General features: G+C 37.1%; 1 protein-coding gene across 1 annotated transcript in view; it reads left to right on the top strand.

Moving 5' to 3' along the window:
* LOC124796013 (calcium-activated chloride channel regulator 1-like) overlaps positions 1-8,140 on the top strand; it is a 134,203-nt gene extending 126,063 nt beyond the window's left edge. Inside the window, exon 11 of the mRNA XM_047260096.1 lies at positions 7,482-8,140. Coding sequence (XP_047116052.1) covers positions 7,482-8,140 — 659 coding nt within the window. The remainder of the gene's footprint in view (positions 1-7,481) is intronic.
* The last annotated feature ends 18,472 nt before the right edge of the window (positions 8,141-26,612 follow it).

Below are 26,612 nucleotides of genomic sequence, written 5' to 3'. Positions count from 1 at the left end.
GTGAGTTGTTTAAATACTGATGCTCTCGTATAGCCCTCAGAATGACTGTTGAAGTGCCTCTTCGTGCACTGTAAGTTTTCTAATTTTGTGTTCACATTCCCTATGGGAACACTTTACTGTGGTTTGCAGCCCCACCCCCCTCCTCACCCCCTTTGTCCTATCATCTCCTCCCCATTCTTGTCTCCCACACTTCGTCCCCCACCTTATGCCAATTCACTAGCCCATCTTTCACTATCTCCCCGCCCCACAACCTCCTGATGCTGTGCCACTTGGCATTCTAGAATCTGCACATTCTGCAGACAGAGTTTGCCTCTCCCCCCACCCATACACTTCTGTCACTTTCCCTTCCCCCTCCATGCCCCCTGCAGATTGCTGCTCATGTCCCTTGTGGTAGTTGCATTCTGGTCCCAGCTGCCAGAGCTGGTGGTCATGTGTGCATGAGGTGTGCACACATGCTTGTGTGTATGAATGGTGTGTGTTTCTCTTTCGCTGATGAAGGCTGTGGCTGAATGCTTCTTGTAAATGTCTTTTAATTGTGCCTGTCTGCAACTTAACTTGTCTCCTTTATGGTAAGTAGCAATCAATTTTTTCCTACATTGTTGTTCTTCTTTGTATATGTTTAATATCCCTGGTTAGTCCTTTAGGTATTTATCTATTTGCTGTCTATATAACAATCAGTTTTTGGACTTGTCATAAGATTAATAAGTGATGTTGTTACAGAGCATCATGTAGAGGTATCTTTAAGAAACTAAAAATAATGACTTTATCATCTATATTTATATTCGAAAGTATCTGCTTCATTAAAAACCACCAAGTTTCAGCTTTGAATAGTGAGATCCACAATTACCAAACATGGAACAGGGATGACTATCATAGGGATGTGCACATAAAATCTATATGTCAGAACAGTGCTGTTTACAAGCCAAAAATTCTTTACATTACATTGCCATATAACATCAAAAAATACCAAACAGTAATACATTTAAAAAAGAACTAAAACAACTGCTAATAGAGAACAGCTTCTACAGCATTAATGAATACCTGGAATTTTGCTCAAATCTGTGGGTCTGCTTCATAACTCTCTAAACAAAAATTCATAATTATCAAACCATTCCTAGATAAAACTAAACTTTTTTATCCATGTATGTATCTAATTATGCACCTCACCTTTATGCAGTATGTTACTGTGCATATTTAATTGAAGTAGTGGTCTTTAATAGTTTTAGTAAAATCAACCAAGGTGTTTTGCTAGCTTTTATTTTATATATATGTACGGTACATATATAATTTTGTAATCTAATTGAGCAGAATAATGTTTTGTTATAAAGATCTGTCGATACAAATGACAAGATTTTGTACATGATGTAAATATATAATATTTTATACTTTTTTGTACTTTGACAAACCCAATATCACAAATGTGATAATAGGGGCACTAATAAATAAATAAAAATACATAAATAAGGAACAGGATGACTATCATAGGGATGCACACAGAAAATCAATAAATCAGAACAGTGTAGTTTCCAAACAAAAATTCTCTACAGTGCATTACCCGATAACTTCAAAACATACCAAACACTAACACATTTTAAAAAAACAACTAAAAACTATACTAACAAATAACAGCTTCTACAATATTACTCAATATCTGCAATATTGCTCAGATCTGTTGGTTCTGCCTCATAATCTCTCTAAACAAAAATTCATAATTATCCAAGTCTTCCTAGATAAAACTCAGCTCCTTTTACTAATATACTAATGTGTCTAATTATTTGTGTATTTTTCAAGCCATATATGTGGATATGAAAATCTACAGGTTATTATGCCTATTTAACTACAGCATTTAATACTTAAGTAAAATTGGCCAAGATGTTTCAGTAATTTTTCAGCAATGCATTTATTTTCTCTATGTACAAAATTATATTTTCTTGTGCCTAATCAAGTAGCAAACCATTTATGTTACTACAATCATGAAGATATGTTTATAAGAAAGCAACTAGATGTGGTGAAACATTACTAGTTATATGTGACTTTATTTTGTACATGAATGTAAATATATAAAATTTTATATTGTTTTGCACTTTGACAAGTCCAATATCATGAATGTGATCAAATGGGCACTAAATAAATAAATAAAAATTTCAGTTTACATACATTGCCATGTGAGGTGTTTTTCTTTTTGTGAGTTGATTTTAAGTGATTGATATATTGCGAGATGCCAAGTCTTTACTCTTTCCCTTTGATAACAGTTACCTTCTTTTCCGAATTTCCTGGCTGCCGTCTTCTTTTCTCTTGATGTTGTGGTCCTGCTATGCAGTGACATGTATTTGACTGCTGACTTATTTTCTGATTGCAGAGAGGTTAGGGCTATAAGAGAACTTCTCCATTTAAACAACTCACAACAAAATCATAAAACATGGTTTCTGTAAATCTTCTATATTCAGATAAGTTCTCAACTCACAACAATTGATATTTAACAAAGCTCTTCAGACAACATGTTCATTCATGATGCTTCAATGCTTGACCAAAACCATAAGTTTCTGCTTAACTCAAGATATCATAGCTTAGTGTCTATATAACAATGTTCATTTTTCTTTAGTTCTTTACCATTGTCATCAGGCCCTTTCTTCTTTGGAGTCCAGAGCACCCCCAAAGCATGACTGCAACATGCAAGTGACCCTTCACTGGCCAGTCCAAGTTACACATCTGTCATTGCTTTTTCTTTCTCACATCTGCACATAAATTCCAACAAACTTGGACACAGTAGATGCTCTTTACACTAGTACTAATTGAAGTCACATTTTTCACAGGCACATCTTTCATTGGTTTAGTTAAAGAAAGTGAAATGTGTTGCTATGCTTTATAGCAACATGTACCACTGCAGATTCGTTCTGATGCCATCAGTATGTCGTAGTGGTTAGCGTCGCTAGCTGGTGTACTGGGATTCAGTGGTCAAACCTTATTACCAGAAACTATTTGTTATTTCGTATTTATCATTTCTGAAAGAATTCTGGAATGTCTTATGAATGTAATGTTTGTATATTTGGAATATTCGATACATGTTGTCTTCTTTGTTTTTCAGCCTCAGTATTTAACCTGGAATATTCAATGTTTGTATAAATAACTGCACTCTCTGTCCAAGAGTTTTATTCTGCTCTGGCTTTATGTTGGTGTTCTTAATGAACGTTCTTTCAGTGCTGAATGTTGTATTTCAGTGACAATCCAGCTTTCGGATTTGGTCTTGAGTGTAATTACAATATGACAATATGATGAGATGCAATGTTGTTCCAATTGTACTTTTCTTACTGGGGCATGATAAATACATATACTGATATAAAAGTGAGGCCTGGAATTATCTGTTTGCTGTTACAAAATCAAATTTTGCTTATATACACTAACAAATTTACAAGGCGACATTACAGTTTGAAACTTCTATGTAAAGGTGTTCAAATAAACTATCTTATAATCAGATTGTAGTCTATTGTAAAATTTTATGTGGACTGCAGTCTGCATCTTTTTTATTGCTGGTAGTTCTGTGAAAATGTCCCCTTATCAGTGTGTTGCAATTATACACTGAACAGCCAAACAAGCTGGTACACCTTCCTAATATCATGTAGGGCCCCTGCGAGCACACAGAAGTGCCACAATGTAATGTGGCATGGACTTGAATAATATCTGAAATAGTGCTCGAGGGAACTCACATCATGAATCCTGCAGGGCTGTCCACAAATCCGTCAGAGTACGAGGGGCTGGAGATCTCTTCTGAACAGGACGTTGCAAGGCATCCCAGATATGCTCAATGAAGTTCATGTCTGGTGAGTTTGGTGGCCAGTGTGAGTGTTCCTGGAGTGTTCTGTATCAATTCTGGATGTGTGGATTGTTGCATTGTCCTGCTGGCATTGCCCAAGTCTCTTGGAATGAAATGGTGGTATGGGAAAATCCCCACTTCATCACTACTTCAGAGATACTGTGTCCTATCGCTCGTGCACCGACTATAACGCCATGTTCAGACTTGCTTAAATCTTGATAACCTGCCATTTTAGCAGCAGATGCAGATTTGTCAATCAAGAAAATTATATTTTCCCTAAGTTGTCATGGTTGAGGAAGGCTGAGACCTGTTTTGATAAATAGATATTTTTACTATCTTTCAAATATGATCTGTATGCTCCTTCCATGACAAGTCATCCCCAATTATTCACAAAAATGTGTGTCTCTTTGTCTATCTGCATGCCATTGTAGGTGTAAATGGTGTAACATTTATATTTAGAATAGAGTTAAGCAGTAATTGCATTGTACTGTCTTCACAGTAAAGTAAGATGGCAGAATATTGCAACTGATTTTACTACTGTTGACAGCAGTTTGTATATCATTGCCATAGGTGACAAAGATGTGTCATCTGGATAGCTTATGAATTTGTAATTTTTGTGTTCAGTAAATCATTAACATATATAGGAAGCAGAAAAATATACTTTCTTGCAGCTTAACACATTGAAGTATCCTGTTGGTTGACTCACTTGTTAGCAACTGTTCATTCATTCTCTGTGTTAGCTTAACACACTGTTTGCTGTGCTGAAATAGGTGATAACTGCTTATAAAACTATCACTCTCATCCCTTAGTCATTCTTGTAATTTATGCAATAAAATGGAATGATCCATAGTATCAAGAGCTTTACTCACATCCAGGGAAGTTCTATTACTATGTCTCCCTTATCCCTATAGTTTAATATTTCATATATAAAAGTTGCTGCTGCTGTCACGGCAGATATTCCTTTCCTAAAAACTTGCTGCAAATTGCTGAGTTGATCACATTCCTTTAAATATGCCTATACTTGTTTTAATATTACTTTCTCAAGTTACTTAAAATATTCTGAAGTTAATGATATTGGTCTGCAGTTTTTAGTGAGAGTTTTTATTCCTTCCTTATATGCTGATAGAAATTCAGTAATTTTCAAGAGATAAGGGAATTCTACATGGCAGAGGACAGTATATATTAGGTATAACGGGCTTCATTTGTTCTCTTCTGCATCCCTTTAGCAACTTATGTAAAATATTATTCCAGCTGCAAGACATTTTAGCTTTAAGTTTTGTGATGATTCTAAGAAATCCCTCTCAGTAATACCATGGACGAAAAAAAAAAAAAAAAAAAAAAAAAAAAAAACTGTTGTTGATAACATAAAAATTGGGCACCCAGTTACATGCTTCATTTGTAACAGTTTTGCTGAACTCTTGTATACATGTCTCACAAGCTTCTGTTGTGCATTTGTTATTTCATCGATTTATTTTAACTTCATGCTATTGTGTTCACACACTTTTTATACACTGAATTGTGAATTGTGTTTTATTCATCTCATGACGTACATTTGCCAACCATTTGGTTTGTGTACAGGAGACATGTCAAAAATTTATAAAACAATTACAATGATTTTTACATTAATAAATAATAGCACTATAATAAATAACAGCACTATAAGGATAACACATTGTACCCAGCTCAAATTTCCAGTTTGTCCTGCATGAATTCATCCACTGACACTTCAGTGTCAGTACCTCATATAGTTTTCTTTTAAGTGAACCTAAATTCATCTGCATCAACTTGTTCCCTTTTAATATATTACAAATTTTCATTCCCATGTATTGAGGTCCCTGGGCATACAGTCTGAGGTGGTGGGTGGGGAGCATAAAATTTTCTTTGTTTCTGGTATCATGTGAATGGACAAAATGGTTTCCCTCAAATAATTCATGTCTGGTGTAAAAAAATATAATAATCTCATATTTGTATAAGGATGGTAGAGTTAATATTTTAAGTTTGGTAAATAATGGTCGACACGATTCTTTCAACAGGCATATTTCTGAGCTGTAATGTTAGTCAAAGGCTCTCTGTATTTCCTAATGAATAGTTCCTGTTTTGTTAAAAAATGTTGTAATTTACTATCTTGAAACTATGTGTGGGTCTCACATATCACACACTTGTGTCCATTTTAGAGTGTAATATACAGGGTGTTTCAAAAAGAATATACGTATTAACAGAGTATTATTTTGTCCAAACTATCGACTGCTGCACCTCGGCTCGGCTATTGGAGAAACAAATACATAGTCTAATTTATATAATAGCCGTAGGATGTCAGTTGTCTTCTGTTTTGCTTGGTAACCTTCATATGGTTAAAATGGCTACTCTGCACCAGAAATCATTTTGTGTTCTCAAGTTTATGAAGTGCAATTTTGTGATTACACTGCAAAGATGTTTCAGGTTGAGGTAGCAAATTGATCCTCCAAATGGGTGGGACATTCACAGATGATATCAACAGTTTCTAGATACAGGATGTGTATGTAAAGTAAAGAGTCCTGGCCGCCCTTGTGTTCCTGAAGAAAATGTTGCTTGAATTCAAACTGCTTCGAATATAGTCCTTCAAAATCAACTCATCATGCCAGTCACGAGTTACAACAGCCTACAGCAACAATTTGGCATGTTTTGAGATGTCAGTTGGTTATGAAGCCATACAAATTACAGCTGTTACAAGCTCTGCCTCCTGATGACAAACGCAAACATGTGGCATTTTGTAATGAGATTCTTGATGCTATTGACATTGATAAAACTTTCACACAACACATTGTGTTCAGTGATGAAGTGACGTTCCATGTTAGTGGTCAGGTAAACAAACACTATGTTCGCATTTGGGGCCTACAGAACTCACATGCAGCAACTGAACATGTACGAGATTTGGCCAAAGTCATTGTGTTTTTGTGGTATACCAATCATCTGTTTACAGACCATTCTTCTTTGGTAGAAGCACTGTTAACAGTCAGCAGTATCTCGCTATGTTACAAAAGTGGTTGTTGTTGAGGTTGCACAAAGACAACTTCATTTTCCAAGATGGGGCACCCCCATATCTGAATGAAACTCTACAGAACCACTGGATTCGTCATCAAGGAGCTGATGACTTAGCATGTCTCAGCCGGGCTCACAGTCACCGGATTTGACACCCTGTGGCTTCTTCCTGTGGGGTTTCGTTAAAGAAAACGTTTCTGTACCACCACTCCCACAGAACTTGGAAGAGTTGAAGAACTGGATCCGTACTGCCATAACATCAGTGACGAAGGACATGCTTGCTCGAGTATGGGAGGAATCTGAGTATCAATTTGATATTGTTTGTGTTGCTGATGGAGTACACATTGAACATCTGTAATCTGAACTTGAGAGGTTCGTAAATATGTGTGTAAAGTTTCATATTCATATGTCTTAAAGTTTAACAAATATAGGCATTCAAAATACATATATTCTTTTTGAAACATGTGCCATCCTTTAAAGGAATGAAATACAGACACTACATTTATGTTTATTTTATTTCTATCAGTAAATTTTCTGTTAGTCCTATGTATACCACAATTGTTTCTGCAATTGTAAATCCCTCCATATTTCACTATGTAACTACTGTAAACAGTAACATAATACTATTATTTTTTCTTCTTTGTTGTTGCAGTTGACAAATACATGATTAAATATATAAGGATGGAGTCATGTCCTCATATGTTTCAAACCAATTTGTCAGTGTGGACTGCAGAAGTTGTTGCACCAGTTTTGACACATCCTTCTGGAAAACCTGAATGCCTTGCTTTAAATTATACACCCTATCTTTCCTTCAATACTTGTCTCTGTCTTTCTATGTATGCCAAAGTTGAGGAGGGTTTGTCAGGTCCACTGTCAAATGTTGTTCAAATATATTGCCCAACAATAAATGACACTAAAGAAAACTCATCAGTGGAAGAGACACCATTCTTCCAAACTAGTGATACATGTTGTACAGAGGAAAGCACTGTTACTACTATCAGTGATATGCCCCGTAGCACCATTATTTCAGAAACTATCAATGACCAAACATTGTGGCCAAATAAATCAAGAAATCAGACTGGAATCAAAACTCAGGAAACAAGTAACTTTCCCTTTGTACCCTTAATAACTGTGCTTGTGATTTTGTTGATTATTATAGGTGGACTTTTAATATTGAGGAAATGGAACAAACTAAGAAATGTCTGTGTCTCTCATTCTTACAATGTATATCGTGCTAAGTATAAGCAAAGGAAGTCCCATCTTGTAACATATACTTCAGTTGAGTCTGTTTCGCCTGAAGCAACAGATTAGTAAAATATCTGAATTGTACTACTACAAAAATAAACAAAAGTAAATAAAGACTTTTTTTGTTCTCAATCCTCTAGAGATTTTACTATGAATGACTGTTTCTTATAAATTGTAATGGTATGTGTATGGTACAGTATTGAAAGCAATTAACTACATACCTAGAATAATAAAACAGTTCTTTATTCCAATGAATTTTAGCACTGTCATTAAATTTAACTCTGTAATGACTGGGACAATGAATTTAAATAGAATAGGATGAAGAACCTATTTTTAGAAGTAAATGAGAATCATTTCTTAAGTATTGCTATTCTCTTGAAGTAATGTCATAAATTACATTGTCCTCAGAAGCTTTTATTAATTATGGAATGAATATTAATCATGTACAAACAATAAAAAATCGTATAACTTATATTGGCTTACATTAACAATATTATAAAAAGGATAGATTCTGTTCTTCATATAGAGGGGATGAGCTTTTGGCCAAAAGAGCTTCTTCTGAAGTAGGAGAGACACATCCACACAAGTTTGACTTACACACACATGACCACTGTTTCTGACCACTGGAGCCATACTAGGTTGGGACTAAACCTGATTGTGGAGCCGCAATCTGGTGGTGGGGGTAAGGAGGAGGCATGGGGTTGAGAGGGGGAACAGCAGGGTGGAATGGGGGAAGGTGTAGTGCTGCATGTGGGAGCATCCAGGGCTGTGGTGGGTAGGGCTGCTAAGTGGAGTAAGGGGGGGGGGGGGGGAGTGAAAGGGGGTAGAGAAGTGGAAAAGAACCAATGTGTGAATTGGTGGAATGGAAGGCTGTATTGTGTTGGACTGGGGAGCAAGGAAGGGGAAAGGTAAGGGGAGGACAGGGACTAGCAAAGGCTGAGATGAGGGAGGTTACAGGAACATTGGATGCATTGCAGGGAGAGTTCCCACCTGCATTTTTTACAAAATGCGCAGGTGGGAGCTCTCCCAGAAACGTGTCCTACATTCCTGTAACCCCCCTGACCTCATCCTTTGCTAGTCCCAGTTCTCCACATACCTATCCCCTTCCATGCTCCCACTCCAGTACAACACAGCCTTCCATTCCACCAACGCACCCACCAGTCCTTTTCTCTTTCTCTATTTCCCTTTCACCTCCTCCCTTCACCAAACTTCTCATCCCATCCAGTAAGTCTCTTCTGACCCACGTTTCTGAGCGACTTTTCTGATCTCTCCCCATTTCCCAAAGATCATTAGTCATTTTCCTTTGCCTCCTTCCTTCTGCTTCAACCTTTCTGCCAGAAGGAGGAGCCACTGGCTCCAAAAGCTTGCAAATTTCAGCACCTTTATGTGCGTTTTTTCCTCCTGCCACTTGGTGAGTAAATTTTTTTTCTATTTAGTTACTTCATATTTTCAGAAATCTATCCTTTTCATAATATTGTTATTCCATCCTGGGCTTTCCATTGTTTGATTTTGCCTGCTGGCTTGCATTACATTCACAACTGTTTTGTACATAAATATACTATCACTTAATAGAAAATGCATAAAAATTAACACAAAATGCATAAAAAATTATGCAGTAATAGCTTGTTTTGAGGCTGTGAAACAGAGTTGAACATTTTTAAAAGCTTTTATACAGTGTAATAACTAGAATAAAAACTAAGAAACAGATTGATAATGTTAAAAAGTTCTTTCTGTACCTATTTTGTAACCAGTGGAAAGACAGAAAAAGGAAATATTTCCTATGAAACTTCTCTAATGGAAATCAGAGCCCAGAACCTTCAGGAAAAAGTTAATATTGTTAATTCATCTTGTTGGCCACTTTGGTATGGTAACCTTTCAATTTCACCATAAAATACTTAAGAGAAAAAGTTAATTAGTTTAAGTTTAGAATGTTTTGAACCATCTTTGATGCTAGTCTCATCAGATACCAGTTATTTTGTACATCAAAATCTGATTGAATTCTGTAGAGTAATAAAAAAAATTTATTGCTGAACAACACTTATTTGAACAGTGTAGGTTTAAGATCGGCATTATGCAAAGTTCATTATAAAAGTAAGTACCATTTTGAAATAAAATAAAAAGCAAATCAACATTACAACAATTTTATTTTCACATGAAAGCCTCAATCTTAACCTACTTTTCAATGTAATTTCCACCTATATTATGACAGTTATTGTGTCCAGTGACCAGCTTCTGAGTTTATCATCATAGAAATCTGCTGCAAGTGCATGTGCAGAACCTCTAGTACTTTAAGTGTCCTATCAATTTCATATAGAACACGTCTTGAAATATGAGGAAAGGTATGAGATAATGGTAAAGTGAGAGCAGCTCACTTCTTTTTTCAGTGCACACAATGCGTGGCCATCTTTAAATGCTCTACACCATTTTCTAACAATTCCGACACTCACTAATCTGCCAACGAATTTCAGTAGCTTTCACATCTTTTGTATATAATAAATGAATAACAGTGCATATTTCACAATCAGAAGCATTTTCTTGTCTTTGTCATTTTAGACACATGTGAATAAACATTCTTGTGAGCAAGTGCTAACATAATTGTATCTGTGGGTAACCAAACAGCTGAAGATCTTGCAAGCATAAACAGTAACAGTGACCAAAGGGTGCTAACAGGCTACTTAAAATCCGTGCTTTAAAAATGTGTCTTCTACAGTAGCAGGTTATTATTATTATTACTATTATTATTATTATTGTTACTTTTGCTACTACTACTACTACTACTACTACTACTACTACTACTCCCCCCCCCCCTTCACCCGCCCCAAACAAGGTTCATTACCCTACCGAGGTGGGGTGCTTGCCCGCCACAATGATACAGATAGCCATACCAAAGATTCAACCACATTAGATGGGTATCTGTGGAGAGGTCAAGAGGTCGGAACAACATTATACCCTGGAAAGGGGTGGCAGCCTTTTCATTAGTTATTGGGGTAACAGTTAGGAGATTGACTAATTTGGCCTTGTAACACTAGCCAATATGGCACTGCTGTGTTTTGTTGCAATAAACTGAAAGTGTGGGGGAACTATAGCCATTATATTGCCCAGGAACATTCAGCTGTACTGTGGGGTTTAATGATGATGGCTTCATCATGGGTAAGATATTCCAGAGGTAAAACAGTCTTCATCCACATCTCCAAATGGATACTACTCAGAAGGAATTTGTCATCAGGAGAAACAAAACTGGCATTTTATGGGTCTAAGTGTGGAGTATTAGATCCCTTAAGTTTTATTTTTACTTATTTATACATCAAGTTCTGTAGGACCAAATTGAGGAGCAAATCTCCAAGGTCATGGAACATGTCGGTACATGAAATTACAACTTAAAAGTAATAACAGATAAAAATAAAATGTTCATGAAACCAAAAAAGTCAGTCCATAAGTTTATGTAAACGCAATCAACAATACAACAAGAATCAGCATACTTTTTCAAGGAACTCCTCAACAGAATAGAAGGAGTGACCCATGAGGAAACACTTCAGTTTCAATTTGAAAGCACATGGATTACTGCTAAGATTTTTGAATTTGAGTGGTAGCTTTTTGAAAATGGATGCAGCAATATACTGCACACCTTTATGCACAAGAGTTAAGGAAGCCTGATCCAAATGCATGTTTTATTTCTGCCAAGTATTAACTGACGAAAGCTGCTTATTCTTGGGAATAAGCTAATATTGTTAACAAGAAAAGACAGTAAGGAATATATATATTGAGAAGCCAATGTCAAAATACCCAGATTGTGAACAGGGGTCAACAAGAGGTTCATGAACTTATACCACTTATTATCTGAACAGCCCATTTCTGAGCCAAAAATATCCTTTTAGAAAGGGAAGAGTTATGCCAAAATATAATACCATATGACATAAGCAAATGAAAGTAAGCAAAGTAGACTAATTTTCGTGTCAAATGATCACTCACTTCAGATACTGTTAGAATAGTAAAAATGGCAGGATTAAGTCTTTGAAAAAGATCCCGAATGTGGGCTTTCATGACAATTTGCTATCTATCTGAACAAGTGGTTCAAATGGCTGTGATCACTATGGGACTTAACATCTGAGGTCATCAGTCCCCTAGAACTTAGAACTACTTAAACCCAACTAACCTAAGGACAGCACACACATCCATGCCCGAGGCAGGATTCGAACCTGTGACCGTAGCAGCAGCGCGGTCCCGGACTGAAGCACCTAGAATCGCTCGGCCACAATGGCTGGCCTATCTGAACACCTAGAAATTTGAACTGTTCTGTTTCACTAATCATATGCCCATTCTGTGAAATTAAAATGTCAGATTTTGTTGAATTGTGTGTTAGAAACTGTAAAAACTGAGTCTTACTGTGATTTAGCGTTAGTTTATTTTCTACAAGCCATAAACTTAGGTCACGAACTGCACTATTTGAAACAAGGCCAATGTTGCACACAACATCCTTTACTACCAAGATAGTGTCATTACCAAACAGAAATATTTTAGAGTTACCCGTAATACTAGAGGGCATATCATTTATATAAATAAGGAACAGGAGTGGCCTGATCCCTGGGGCACCCCCCCCCCCCCCCCCTGACTGTACCCCACATCACAGCCATTCTCAGCATTGTGGATAATGACCTTTTGCTGTCTGTTGCTAAAGTAAGAGGTGAAACAATTTTAAGCTACTCCTCGTATTCCGTAATGGTCCAACTTCTGGAGCGATATTTTGTGATCAACACAATGCCTTCGTTAAATCGAAAAATATGCCTAGCATTCGAAACCTTTTGTTTAACCCATCCAGTACCTCACAGAGAAAGGAGAATATAGCATTTTCAGTTGTTAAACAACTTCTAAAGCCAAACTGTACATTTGATAGCAAATCATGTGATATAAAATGATCAATTATCCTTACATACACAGCCTTTTCAATAACTTGGCAAACACTAATGGCATAGAAATAGGTCTAAAATTGTCTACATTATCATTTTCTCCCTTTTTATAAAGCAGCTTTACTACTGAGTACTTAAATTGTTCAGGAAACTGACCATTCCTAAAAGAAAAATTATGAATATTGCTAAATACAGGGCTAACACGTGTAGCACAGTACTTTAACAATCTGCAAGGCGTTCCATCGTATCCATGATAGTCCTTAGTCTTCAGTGGGCATTTGTTGTTACTGAATTTGTGGTCTTTAGTCCGAAGACTGGCTTGATGCTGCCCTCCATGCTACTCTATCCTGTGCAAGCCTCTTCATCTCTGAATAACTACTGCAACCTATGTTCTTCTGTGTCTGCTCACTGTATTCATCTCTTGGTCTCCCTCTACGATTTTTCTCTCCAGTACTAAACTGGTGATTCCTTGATGTGTCAGAATGTGTCCTATCAACCAATCCCTTCTTCTAGTCAGGTTGTGCCGCAACTTTTTTCCTTGCCAATTCTGTTCAACACCTGCTCATTAGTTACTTGATCTACCCATCTAATCTTCCACATTCTACTGCAGCACCACATTTCAAAACCTTCTATTCTCTTCTTGTCTAAACTTTTTATGGGCCATGTTTCACATCCATACATGGTTATATTCCAGACAAATACCTTCAGAACAGACTCCCTGATACTTAGATCTATATTCGATGTTAATGAATTTCCCTTCTTCAAAAACAAATTCTTTGCCATTGCTGGTCTACATTTTATATCCTCTCAGTTTTGGCCATTATCAGTTGTTTTGTTGCTCAAACAGCAAAATTCATCTACTACTTTTAGTTTATTGTTTCCTAATCTAATACCCTCAGCATCACTTGATTTAATTTGCCTGCATTCCATTATCCTTGTTTTGCTTTTGTTGATGTTCACTTTGTATCTTCCTTTCAAGACACTGTTCAACTGCTCTTCCAAGTCCTTTGTTGTATCTGGCAGAATTACAATGTCACTGGCAAACCTCAGTTTTTATTTCTTCTCCCTGGACTTCAGTTCCTACTCTAAATTTTTCTTTGGTTTCCTTTATTGCTCAATGTACAGACTCAGTAACGATGGGGATAGGCTACAGCCCTGTCTCACTCCCTTCTCAATTACTGCCTCCTTTTCATGCCTCTCAGCATGTAACTGCTGTCTGGCTTCTGTACAAAAATAAGCCTTTTGCTCCCTGTATTTTATCCCTGCTACCTTCGGAATTTCAGAGAGCCTGGCTATATAATAACTCCCAACTGCTTCAACAAGCCTTACAATATAATAATTGGAAGCAGGGAGCAGTGGGAAAAAACAGTTTGACACCATATGGGGGACATCGTTTGGTTCACTGGTGGGTCGAAATCAGACCAAGGAGTTGGGGCAGGGGCGTACAGGGTTCAGCCAAGACTGGAGGGCATCATCTCTCTACGAAAACTGGCCTCTGTATTCCAAGCTGAAATTACTGCCATCAGGGCATGTGTGGAGGAGAATATGCATAGGTGCTACAATGGCTGTAGCTTCTACATCTATTCAGACAGCCAGGCAGCCCTGAAATCATTGGCAGCTCCTGCAACAAGATCTAAGATTGTTGCAGAATACCACAGGGCTCTGGTGGAGCTAGGGGGACGCAATAGGGTAAACCTAGTGTGGGTCCCTTGCCACTCAGGGATCTGTGGCAATGAAGAAGCTGACAGATTGGCCAGGATGGGGGCAATGACTCCATTTATTGGACCTGGACCTATCCTGACAATCACCAAGGCTATGGTCAAACTAGAACTACAGACTTGGCTTAGGAAATAGCATGTAGAATATTGGACCAAGTCCATAAACAAAAAAATGGTAAGGCAATGATGCCCAAACCATGTTTTAAAAGAAACTCTGTAATCCTGGGATTGAACAGGAAAGAGATCAAACTCATGACTGAACTGATGACAGGCCATGGGAATTTCAAAAAAACACCTACACACAATGGGTATAATGGAAAAGGCCCTAAATGTAGGACCTGTGATGAGGATGAAGAAACTGCATCACACCTAGTCTTCGAATGCAAGGCATTGGAGAGCAAAAGATACAGAATCTTCCGGACAACTAGACCTGAAGAAATTGTGTCTAACAAAAAACTGGTAAAGGGATCCCTTGCACAATTCAAGTTCATTGGCTGGCTTTACTAGATATACAGGGAGCAATACCTCACAATAAACCCAGTTTTGGTGTGGACAGTGGTGGGTTAAACCTAAGCTGTTTTACCTTCCCTGTTAAAATCAAATCAAATCAAATCAACTGCTCGGGAAATGGCAGTTTGCCACAATGAAGGTCCACAGTTTTGGGGTGAAGCAACATAACAAGCACAGGACCCCCAAGTTACACTTGCAATTAGAAAATAATAACAGTGTTAATGATACGTCACATGTATCTGAAACTGAACAGAAAGAATATCAGATTTCTCATTTATGTTTTGATCAAAAGTTTTGGGATACTATGTTTAATTATGGTGATGTAAGTGCTAATCACAAACCAGAATGTGAGAGTAGTGAGGATTTTGATGTAGTATGTACTAATGATTTCTTCTCTTGGGCAGAAGACACTGTTGTTTCATGTATGTAAATCAGGTGGTGACTGTATTGTATCTGAACTAGGTGGTATTTTTTATGTAGATGTGAATGAGAGCTGTGAGGTAACTGAGGCTGATACGTCTGAGACTGGTGTTTATTGCAAATAAATGTATCTGAGTTAAGTGTTGATGAGATGATACTTGTATTCTTAGTGATGCTGTTGATGAAGTAATTTTGGAGGAATATGATGATGATGAGTATCAGGTATTTGTGGAGTTTAAGAATAATGCAGTTTCAGAGTTATTTGTAAATGATGTTGACAGTACAGGTAAGGTAAGTGATATATGTCATGTTGTAAGTGGGGTTCTTGGAATACCAGTCCACTCAAAATAGTTTTTCATTAATGTCATGCAGGGTAAAGATTCAAACAGTAAAGGTGAGGTATCTGTGAGCCTGGAGAATAAAGGTGAAAACCTTTTGAAGTTTGTTTGGGACCAGATTGATGATAACATAGATAAAGGTGCATTCTGGAATAAATTAGCTGATGTTAGTCAGAATTTGTATCCCAGTTGGTGGAATGAAGTGAAAGAGGATATAAGCAGGAAGTGTAATTTTGACAGTAATGTGTTTTGTGTTCCTTCTGTAACAAGTGATGTTAGTTGTGCCATGGAATCTATTCATGGTGTTCAATCTTTACCTGACAACATGAGTAATCAAAGTAATGTTTTGATACCTATGAAGTTGATAAAACCTTGTGAAGGCAGTGTGGATGTAGCATTTGATGAAACTGAAAGTGATCTTTTGCATGAAGTGTCTGACAACAGAGAGGATGATTCAGATTTTGGGTGTCCTTGCATTAAAATTAGATTGATCATTGGGAGGGTAACTGTTTGATTGATACAGGTAGTCCAATTTGTGGTATATCTGAACAATTTAGGGGCAAGATCAAGTATAGTAAGAATTTTGTCAAAATGCCCATTGTAGAATAAAAGAAGAGCCACAGGCAAGCAAAGCAAATTGGTAAAATCTCAGGTACTTTTTAACTTCTTGTATAGAAGACAAGATCTTTGAACATGGATGCATAGTGATCCCTAGTCTGGATTGGATAGTGAAAGTTGAGGCTTGTTTTGGATGGAGTGCCAAGGAATGGTTTATTGTGGAACCTAAAAGTGATACTTAAACTGTGGGAAAAGTTGTAAATATTTGCAAAACATTGTGATCCAAGGTGAGTAACAGATGTTTGATGACAATATAAATTTTGATGAGACTGAGGATCAGGATTTTGAAAGTGTGTAGATTCTAAAGTGAGGGAAGCTACAACTCTTAATGACCAACAAAAGGAACAACTTAGGAATTTGTTAATGGAGTTTAGAAATGAGTTCAGGGAAAGAGAAAGGCTATCATTGCATGCTTTACCTTAGAGATCATCAACCAATGTTTCTCAAGCCATATAATATACCATTTTCAAAAAAGAAATATGTTGAGAAAGCAATGCGGAAAATGGAAACGTGGGGAGTAACTGAGAGAAGTAACCACAATAATCCTTTGGTTGTGCTAAGTAAGAGAAATGGTGGAGTGAAAATTGTTTTGGACTTTAGGCATCTTAATAAATTTCTTATCAGAAAGAATGACCATCCTGAGAACATGGATGAGCTGTTACACAAATCTGATTATGTACAATTCAGGAGTAGTTTGGACTTGACATCTGGATTTCTGTAGATTCCACTTGAAATTAATTCTAGAAAGTATACTGCATATACTGCATGTTGTTGTTTTCAATACTATGTGATGCCATTTGGGCAAAATGTATATGTAGCTGAATTCATAAGAACTCTGGATTCTGTCTTGGGAAGTAAACTGACTTCAAAATTACTTGTGTATGTTGATGACATTTCGGTCACTGAAAAGATTTGGGAACAACATTTGGATCTGCTGAGAATGTGTTTTCAAAATTGTAAACAGGAAGAATAACTTTCAAAATAGTTAAGTGTATATTTGGTGTCAAAGAACTAAAATTTTTAGGACATATTATATGTGAGAAAGGAATTGCCCTTGATGAAGATAAACTTGATGCTATTGCTAATTTTCCTACTCCCAACAAAAAAACAGCTTAAATCATTTTTTGTATTAATGGGATTGTATAGAAAATTTTGTACCAGCCAGTGTTTGAATGCTTCATGCCTGTGTGAACTTTTGAAGAAGAGTAGTGTTTGGGATTGGAATCAGGAATGTGAGGATGCTTTTGATGAGGTCAAAGGACAGTTATGTCAAAGTCAGATACTACTCAGACCAGACTTGTCTCTTCCTCTGACAGACAGTAGTGATGTTAGTTTGGGTCCACATTTATTTCAAGAGATTGAAGTTGAAGGTGTTATTGAACATAGATCTCCTGCATTTCAGAAGGATGAAAAGACATACACTGTAACTGAGAAAGAACTTTTGGCTGTACATTGGGTGTTCAACAAGTTTAAAAACTATTTACTAGGTAACAAAGTCATTGTCTATACTGATCACAAAGCATTATGTTATCTCCAGGAGCATAAGCTGTTCCATAGCAGAATTACTCATTGGGCCTTGTTTTTACAGCAGTTCAATTATGAAATCAGGTACATTAAGGGCACAGACAATGTAGTGCTTTTGCTTTGTCTAGGCTACCTTTAGGAACTAAACCATCTAACAACTTTGGAGAAGGAGAGAAAGAGTTTAAGATTATGTACTTGAGGAAAAAGAGATCTTGAAAATTTGCAAAGACATGCGCAGGTATCAAAATCATGATCAAAATTGGAAATTGGGTAAGAGCATGATGGGTAAAAATGAGGAGAAAATCTTGAACAATATTATAAGGTACACAAGGGTATTTTATTCAGGAGATATAAGACTGATTCAGATGAATGAAACTGTGTTGGCTGGAACAATGTATTGATACTTTAATTACTCATACACATGAGAGTTTTGTTCATTGTCAATCAACCAAAACATTCATGAAAACATCTATTTTTATAGCTTAAAAAGGAGAGTCAAGAAGAAGAAAGCCAGCTGTGACAGATGTCAAAGAGTGAAGGTAAGTAACCAAACAAGTAGAGGCCAAATGCAAAACATACTGCGTAATAGTAACCTAGATCTCATGTCTATGGATGTCTACGGACCTTTGCTTAGGTCTAAGAATGGATTTTGTTACATTTTTGTGGTGGTTGAAGTATTTTTGAAGTTCATAAGGCTATTTCCTCGAAAAGCTACCAGTAAGCAAATCATTTCTAAGTTTGAAAACACATATTTTCATCAGGTAAGTCTCTGTAAAACAATTTTATCTGACAATGGTTCTCAGCTTACATCACAAGCTTGGAAAGATTCTATTGATCATGCAAAAATAAGGCATATTCTAACCTCTGTGTTCCATCTGTCAAATAATCCTGCAGAAAGATATATGAGAGAAATTGGAAGACTGTTTAGAACATATTTTAGTAAGAATATACTTGTTGGATAGATTATGTTAGTGATTTTGAACATGCTATGAACAGCTTACAACATTCTTCAACACGTTTGTCACCATTTGAAATAATGTTTAACTGCAGATCAGCTAAATTTATTTCTGAGAATGTTGACTTTCCACCATGTAAAATCCTCTCACTGCAAGAGAGTGAAGAGCGTGTCAGGGAGATGATATACTAAAATGCGACAAAATATACTAATGTAAAAACAAAAGTTGTGCAACAACAATCTTCAACATTATTGAGATCAACTGGAGCCAACTCTACAAGAAAAGATAAGTAAACTAAAAAGTTTATTGTAAATCTTACTCATCTCAAATCTTCAGAAAAGACTTTGCTTATTGTGGACAATAGCTGGAATTAGGAAGGAGGGGAAAGATTACAGGTTACATAATCGAAGTAGGGGGGACAGAGTCTCATCCAGTTGTAGGTCACAGTAGGACGCAGCAGACTTCTCGCAAAGAAACGAAGTGCAAGTCAGTACCAAAACAGTGTAGGAAGAAAGGGTCTTGCTGCTCGGTGGTAGCCATGGTATGGGTGTAGGTCAGATGGTACAGAAAAATTAAGAACACTGTTCCATATCACAAGTATCATGAAGCGAAATGCTAACCTTAGCCAGGTAACAGAGGACATGGTGAATTTGTGCAAAGATTTTTACGAAGAGGATCAGATTATTGTAGTAGGTGAAGAAGGGAACAGCCTTCCTAAGGACAGTAATTAGGGGTGACCTGGATGAAATAGGAGTAGCAACTACACACAAAATGTGAGTTTTGTGGAGATCCTACAGCACTGTGACCAGCCATGGGTTAACACTGCTGTGAGCTGTGTGACCACTGAGCTGAGCCAGCTGCTGCTGAGTGCAGAACCTGTTGCTATAATTGGGAGATGGGGATTTATAGACATGCCCTACATATGAATAGGAGAGGGAAAGGTATGTTGGTTGAACTGTATGGGGTTCACATCACACAATGTGGATCACTGTGGTAACTGGTGTCAAAGAGGTACCTTTTTTAGATTCAAATCAGGATTCAGGCATCCTGTTTTGGAAGACATCAAAAAACCAGAAAAGCCCCACAAAATGATTAAGAATGAACAGAAAAGAAATGTTAGCATATTTCATCAAAATATCAGAGTATTAAGTAATAAGGCAGAAGAGCTTCTTGCCTGTTTGGAAAATTTAGAGCACTCTGAAAATATAGACTCATGTGCCAATCTGAGCACCTCATAATTACAAGGCTTCGTAAGTTACATATTAACAATTACACTCTAGCATGTTACTCATGTTGAACTAATATGGGAAAGGAAGAGTTGTTACATATATTAAAACAGAATGAAAGCTCAAAAGCATTGAGACAAGTAGATTTTGTAGTGACTGGCAAATAGAAGTATGTGCTTGTAAACTAATAATGAAAAATAGTTCACTTTTAATTGTAACTATATGTAGATCCCCACAGGGAAGTTTTGAACTGTTTATGAGGAAAACGGATTTCTAACTATGCTACCTGTCAGCCAGCAGTAATCAGTTAATAATCTGTGGTGATGTCAGTGAGGATTTTCTAAAGGATGCTGACAGAAAAATGATATGTAAACTTATCTGGATACTACAATTTGATCTCAGTAATTAACTTATGAACATGGTTGGATATGGACTCTGCACTGTTAGCTGCAACAGGCAGAAGATGTACTTCGTTGATGCTGCACATTTTAGATTTTGATTGAGTGTTGTTCTTTGGCATGCCAGTGTAAGAAGTGTGCACAGAAACAGCTAAGTGAAAAACCCATGCAATACACATGTTTATTTATATATAAAAGCTGACTTGAGAAATTTCCTTTGCATGAGACTGCACATATTTGTTTTTAAAGTTCTAGATTCGATTATTTTACTGTTTACACCACTTCTGCATAATCTTTCATTGATTGTATCAATATCCTTTTGTATTGTGAAATTTCGAACATTCACGAGTGCCATGATAAACTCTTACTGTTATTGTCAATTGTAGGCTTAAAGTTAATGTGCTCTTTTAAAAATTTTGAGAACAGTAGGCCTGTCATCATTCAAAACAGTCATTCTCTAATTTCATTGTATGATTACTTGAGAAATAGGTTATTTTTGAGAATTTTCAATGCTTACAAAACTAACTAGTACAAGTATTTTGGATATGTAACCTATTTTGTAGCAAATCAGTGTTTGAGGCTGCTAAAGAATACATTACCCCTGCATTTCATTGTCTGTCAACGCAAATAAACATGCTTTTTTGAGAATTTTAGGAAGCTACCATTGTCCTTTGCATAATCTATGAGCAATGTGTAACAAATCAGCTTTCATGATTTAGTTACTGTAGCAGATTTTCTAACAAGCATATTGTGTTACACCTAGTTTTCCCTTAAACAGGAGAAGTCTTATATATTATCTGTATTTATCATAAATAAAGTCTGTTTCCGAGTTTAGTGACAACTATAATTAACATCAAAACGTTTTAGGAAACTAGTAATTTTGACCACATGTTTATGTGTTGCCTTAATAGAAATCTCATTTTGTTTATCTGCTTCAATTTTTATAGGGAATTAGCAACCTCTTAGCTCAACAGATTAAAAGATAATCAGCAGATTTAACTTGAAGTTATTTGTTCGCTGCCTTGTAACACATCACACTATCCTAAATGCAGCCCCACTGTGAATGCTGTTCTCAAACATGGGCTAAGTTGGTTGCTGTTCATAAGCAGCTGGAAACCACCTTGATTCCTATCATACAATTGGCAGCTGCTGTGAATCAGAATGTTGGAAGAGCTTCTGAGGGTTGTATACCTGTGATACCAGTACCAGAGGTACCTCAAGTACTATCCTTTCTGTGGATCCTGTCTCATCAGCAGAAAGTACAAGATCAGTCATTACTCATTCACTTGACAGCAAGTGGCATGTCAATGGCAGATCTAGGTGTCGTGAACAAGGTCAATGGGGACCAGGGAGGACTCAGGATGTTGTACCAATCACCCTTACCAATAAGTTTGAGGTGCTGTCTTTCACTGAAACTGATACAGTGGGACTCTCTTCATGTGTTTTGAGGAAACCTGTTCTGTCTAGTGTCAAGAGGAGGCAAATGCAAAAGGGTAGGGGTCTAATAATCATCATCAGTTCAAATACATGGTGAATGATGATACCCCTTAGGGAATTGACTGTAAGGGACACAGAAGGACACCAGGTGCACTCGGTGTGTATGTCTGGGGGCCTCATTCAATGTGTTGAAGAGGCTATTCCAGCAACCATTGAGGAAAAAATGTGCAATCAGCTGCAGATTGTGGCATATGTTGGAACAAATGATGCCTGTCATCTGGGCTCTGATATCATACCTGGGTCACTCCAGCAACTGGCACAGAAGATTGAGAAGACCAGCTTGGGCATGGAATTCCAACAAAGCTCACAATTTGCAGCATTGTCCACAGTTTTGATAATTCTGCTTTTGTTCTTAGAAGAGTGGAAGGACTGAACCAGGGACTTCTTGGACTTGTGCCATAAGGTTGAGAACTGTAGGGTCCCCCTAAATAGGTCAATTGTGCACTACACATCAGTGGCTGCTGCTCAGGTATCTGGATTAGGCAACTGTCCATCCAATCCAGGTAACAACAGCAATAGGAAACCCAGAAGTATCAGTGTGAGATTGAAAGAAAGGCCTCCCACAGGGGAGAGTATTAAAATCCTTATAGTAACTGCCGAACCATTTGCAACAAAGTGCAAGAGTTTGAAGCACTCCTAGAAGCAGTGAAACTCACATAATACTGGGTACAGATAGCTAACTGAAACCTGAAATTGACAGCAGTGAGAAAATTTGAATGTACATCAGAAGGATAGGCAAATGTGAAATGGAGGTGTATTAGTCACAGTAGACGAGAAAATCAAATCCACCGATATAGAAATTGAAACTACATGTGAGAATGTTTGGGCAAGACTCAGTATCAGGGGTGGGCATAAAATGATAATTGGATCCTTCTATCGCCCACCAGACTCATCTCCTGATGTAGCCAAAAACTTTACAGAAAACCTCAGTTCACTTGTACACAAGTTCCCCAATCATACTGTAATCATCAATGAAGACTTTAATACAGTTAAATGGAAAAATTACAGTTTTGTTAAAGGTGGTGTGAGGAGACATCCTGTGAAATATTAATAAATACCTTCTCGAAAAACAACCTAGAACAGATAGTAATGAAACTCATTCATAATGGAAATATATTGGATCTAATGGCAGCAAATAGACCTGATCTCTTTGAGGATGTCCACATCAAAACTGGTATCAAAGACCATGCTGTAGTTGTGGCAACATTGATTTACAAAGTACAAAGGACAACTAAAACAAGCAGAAAGATGTACAGTAAACTAGATAAAAAATCAGTAGTGTCATATCTCAGTGAGGAACCTGAAACTCTCAACACAGGACAAGAACCTGTAGAAGAACTATGGCTCAAGTCTAAAAGAATAGTTGACCATGTACTGGATAGATATATACCCAGTAGAACATTTCATAGGGGGAGAGATCCTCCATCAAATACAATCACTGTAAAGAAACTTCTAAAGAAACAGATATTAAAATAGGTGTAAAACAAAGTGTAGAGCTATAGATGCTGAATGAAACACATTTGGCTGTCAAGAGAGCAATCCATAAAGCCTTCAGTGACTACCGTAGCAGAATATTTTCAAATGATATTGCACAAATCCCAAAGAAATTCTGCTCGTATGTAAAGGCTATTAGTGGCACCAAAGTTAGTATTCAGTCCCTAGCAAATGAGACATGAACTGAAACTGTGGATAGCAAAGCAAAAGCTGAAATGTGTAATAATTCCATTTTCGAATTTTCTTTTGCAAAGAAAATTAAGGACAATTAAAAACTAAACTAAACTCTGCCCAAACAGGCCATGAAGACCCAATGGCACCGGCGTGCCACCATGTCATCCTCAGTCCAAAGGCATCACTGGATGCAGGCATGGAGGGTATGTGGTCAGCACACTGCCTTCCTGGCTGTATGTCAGTTTATGAGACCGGAGCTGCTATTTCTCAATGAAGTAGCTCCTCAGTTTGCTTCGTAAGAGCTGAGTGGATCCCACTTGCCAGCAACGCTCAGCAGACAGTATGGTCACCCATCCAAGTGCTAGCCGAGACTGACAGTACTGAACTTCGGTGATGTGATGGGAACCAATGTTACCACTGCAGCAAGGCCATTGGCAAGTTGCCCCAATTTAATTCTCATACTGCTGAAAAGATGAATGAAAAAATATTTGTGTCAGTGTTGTTGAGAAGCAGCTGAAATTGTTACAATTGAACAAAGCTCCAGGGCCTGACGGAATTCCTGTCGGATTCTATACTGAACTTACAGCTGAGACAGACCCTCTTCTAACTATAATCAATCATAGATCCCTTGAACAAAAAACTATTCCCAACCCTTGGAGAAAAGCACAAGTAAAACCTGTCTACAAGAAGGGTAGTAGAAATGATCCACAAAATTACCATCCAGTATTCTTGACGTTGATTTGTTGTAGAATCTTAGAACGTTTTCTCAACTCAAAAATCATTGATTCCAAAAACATCGATCATGTGAAACCCACTTGCACTTTTCTCACATGACATACTGAAAGCTCTGGATCAAGGCAGTCGGGTACATGCTCCATTTCTTGATTTTCGAAAAGCATTTGACTCAGTATCACAACTAAGTTTATTGTAAAAAGTACGATCATAGGGGGTATCAAGTTAAATTTGTGGCTGGATTGAGGACTTTTTGATAGGAAGGATGTAGCATGTTATCTTGGATGAAGAGTCATCGTCAGATGTGGAAGTAACTTCAGGTGTGACCTAGGAAAGTGTGTTTGGAGCCTTGCTGTTCATGTTGTATAACAATGACCATACATACAATATTAACTGTAAACTCTGACTTTTTGCAGATAATGTAGTTATCTATGATAAAGTACCGTCTGAAAGAAGCTGCATAAATATTCAGTCAGATCTTGATAAGATTTCAAAGTGGTGCAAAGATTGGCCACTTCTTTTAGATGTTCAGAAATGTAAAATTGTGCTCTTACAAAAGGAAAAAACATAGTATCTTGTGACTATAATATCAAAGATTCCTTATTGGAGTCGGCCAACTCATGCAAATACCTGGGTGTAACATTTTGTCAGGATATGAAATGGATTGCACATAGGCTCAGTTGTGGGTAACACAGGTGGAATACTTTTGTTTATTGGTATGGTACTGGGGAAGTGCAATCAGTCTACAAAGGAGATTGAATACAAATCAATCACATAACCAGTTCTAGTATATTGCTCAAGTGTGAGTGATGCATATCAAATAGGACCAACAGGAATATTGAGAATATACAGAGAAGGGCAACATGAATGGTCACAGGTTTGTTTGATCCATGGCAGAATGTCACAGAGATACTGAAGAAACTGAAATGAAAGACTCTTGAATACAGATGTAAACTGTCCCGAGAAAGTCTACTAACAAAGTTTCAAGAACTGGCTTTAAATGATGATTCTAGGAATATATTTATTACAACCACCTACATATCAGTCACATAGGGATTGTGCGGGTAAGAATGGAATAATTACTGCAGGCAGATAGGCATTCAAACAATTATTCTTCCTGTGCTGTATATGTGAATGGAATAGGAAGGAATCCTAATCACTGGCACAATGGGACATACCCTCTGCCATGCACCTCATGATGGTCTGCAGAGTATAGATGCAGATATAGACAACAGGACCCTAACTGATAACATTTTCTTTGGCAATGGTTGAAGCAAGAAAACAACTGTCTATCCAGTAACAAATACTCTCTCTTATCATGATGCAAAGTCTGTTATGATAAATAAGATAGTATCTTACAGCTTTGATACTTCTCAGTGGAAATCAGAATAATTAATCACTCCAGGACAAATGTTTTTGAGAACTGTTTACAAGAGATGACCATGGGATGAAGTATATAATCAACAAGAGGCAAACATAAAATTTAATCTATTCCATAATAAATTCATATCATTACTTGAAAATAGCTTTCCACATAAACTAATCATAAAGGACATTAGCGAGCCACGTAAAAATCATGGATCACTTGAGGGATTTAAGTATCTTGTGAAAGGAAAAGGGAAATGTATCTGTTAGCAAGAACAAGTACAGATCCTGCAGTAGTTGCACACTACAAAAGCTACTCAAAGATCACTTAGGAAAGTTATTGAAAAGTCAAGGAACTTGACACATTTTGTAAGAAATCAATAATTCCAGCAACAGATTTAAGGCTATAGGCGATTTAGTGAAATAAGAGACAGGATAACCAGCTGCAGAATATGATAGCTGACTGGAAGGGCTGTTATGAATGGTGAGTCACAGGTAGTAAATATATTTAATAATCATTTCTTAAACATAATAGAAAGTATAGGGACAAATAGTTCAAGAGAATAGTCACAGAAGTATGTTGAAAAAGCAACTCCAGTCAAATTCAATCATATAAATGTACCACCAGCTTCTCCTTCTGAAACTAAGTTGATTACATATTCTC

The sequence above is a fragment of the Schistocerca piceifrons genome, chromosome 4 (assembly GCF_021461385.2).
Source record: "Schistocerca piceifrons isolate TAMUIC-IGC-003096 chromosome 4, iqSchPice1.1, whole genome shotgun sequence".
NCBI lineage: Eukaryota > Metazoa > Arthropoda > Insecta > Orthoptera > Acrididae > Schistocerca > Schistocerca piceifrons.
The sequence above is the reverse complement of the archived record's forward strand: the minus strand, read 5'-3'. Positions and strand labels throughout refer to the sequence as shown.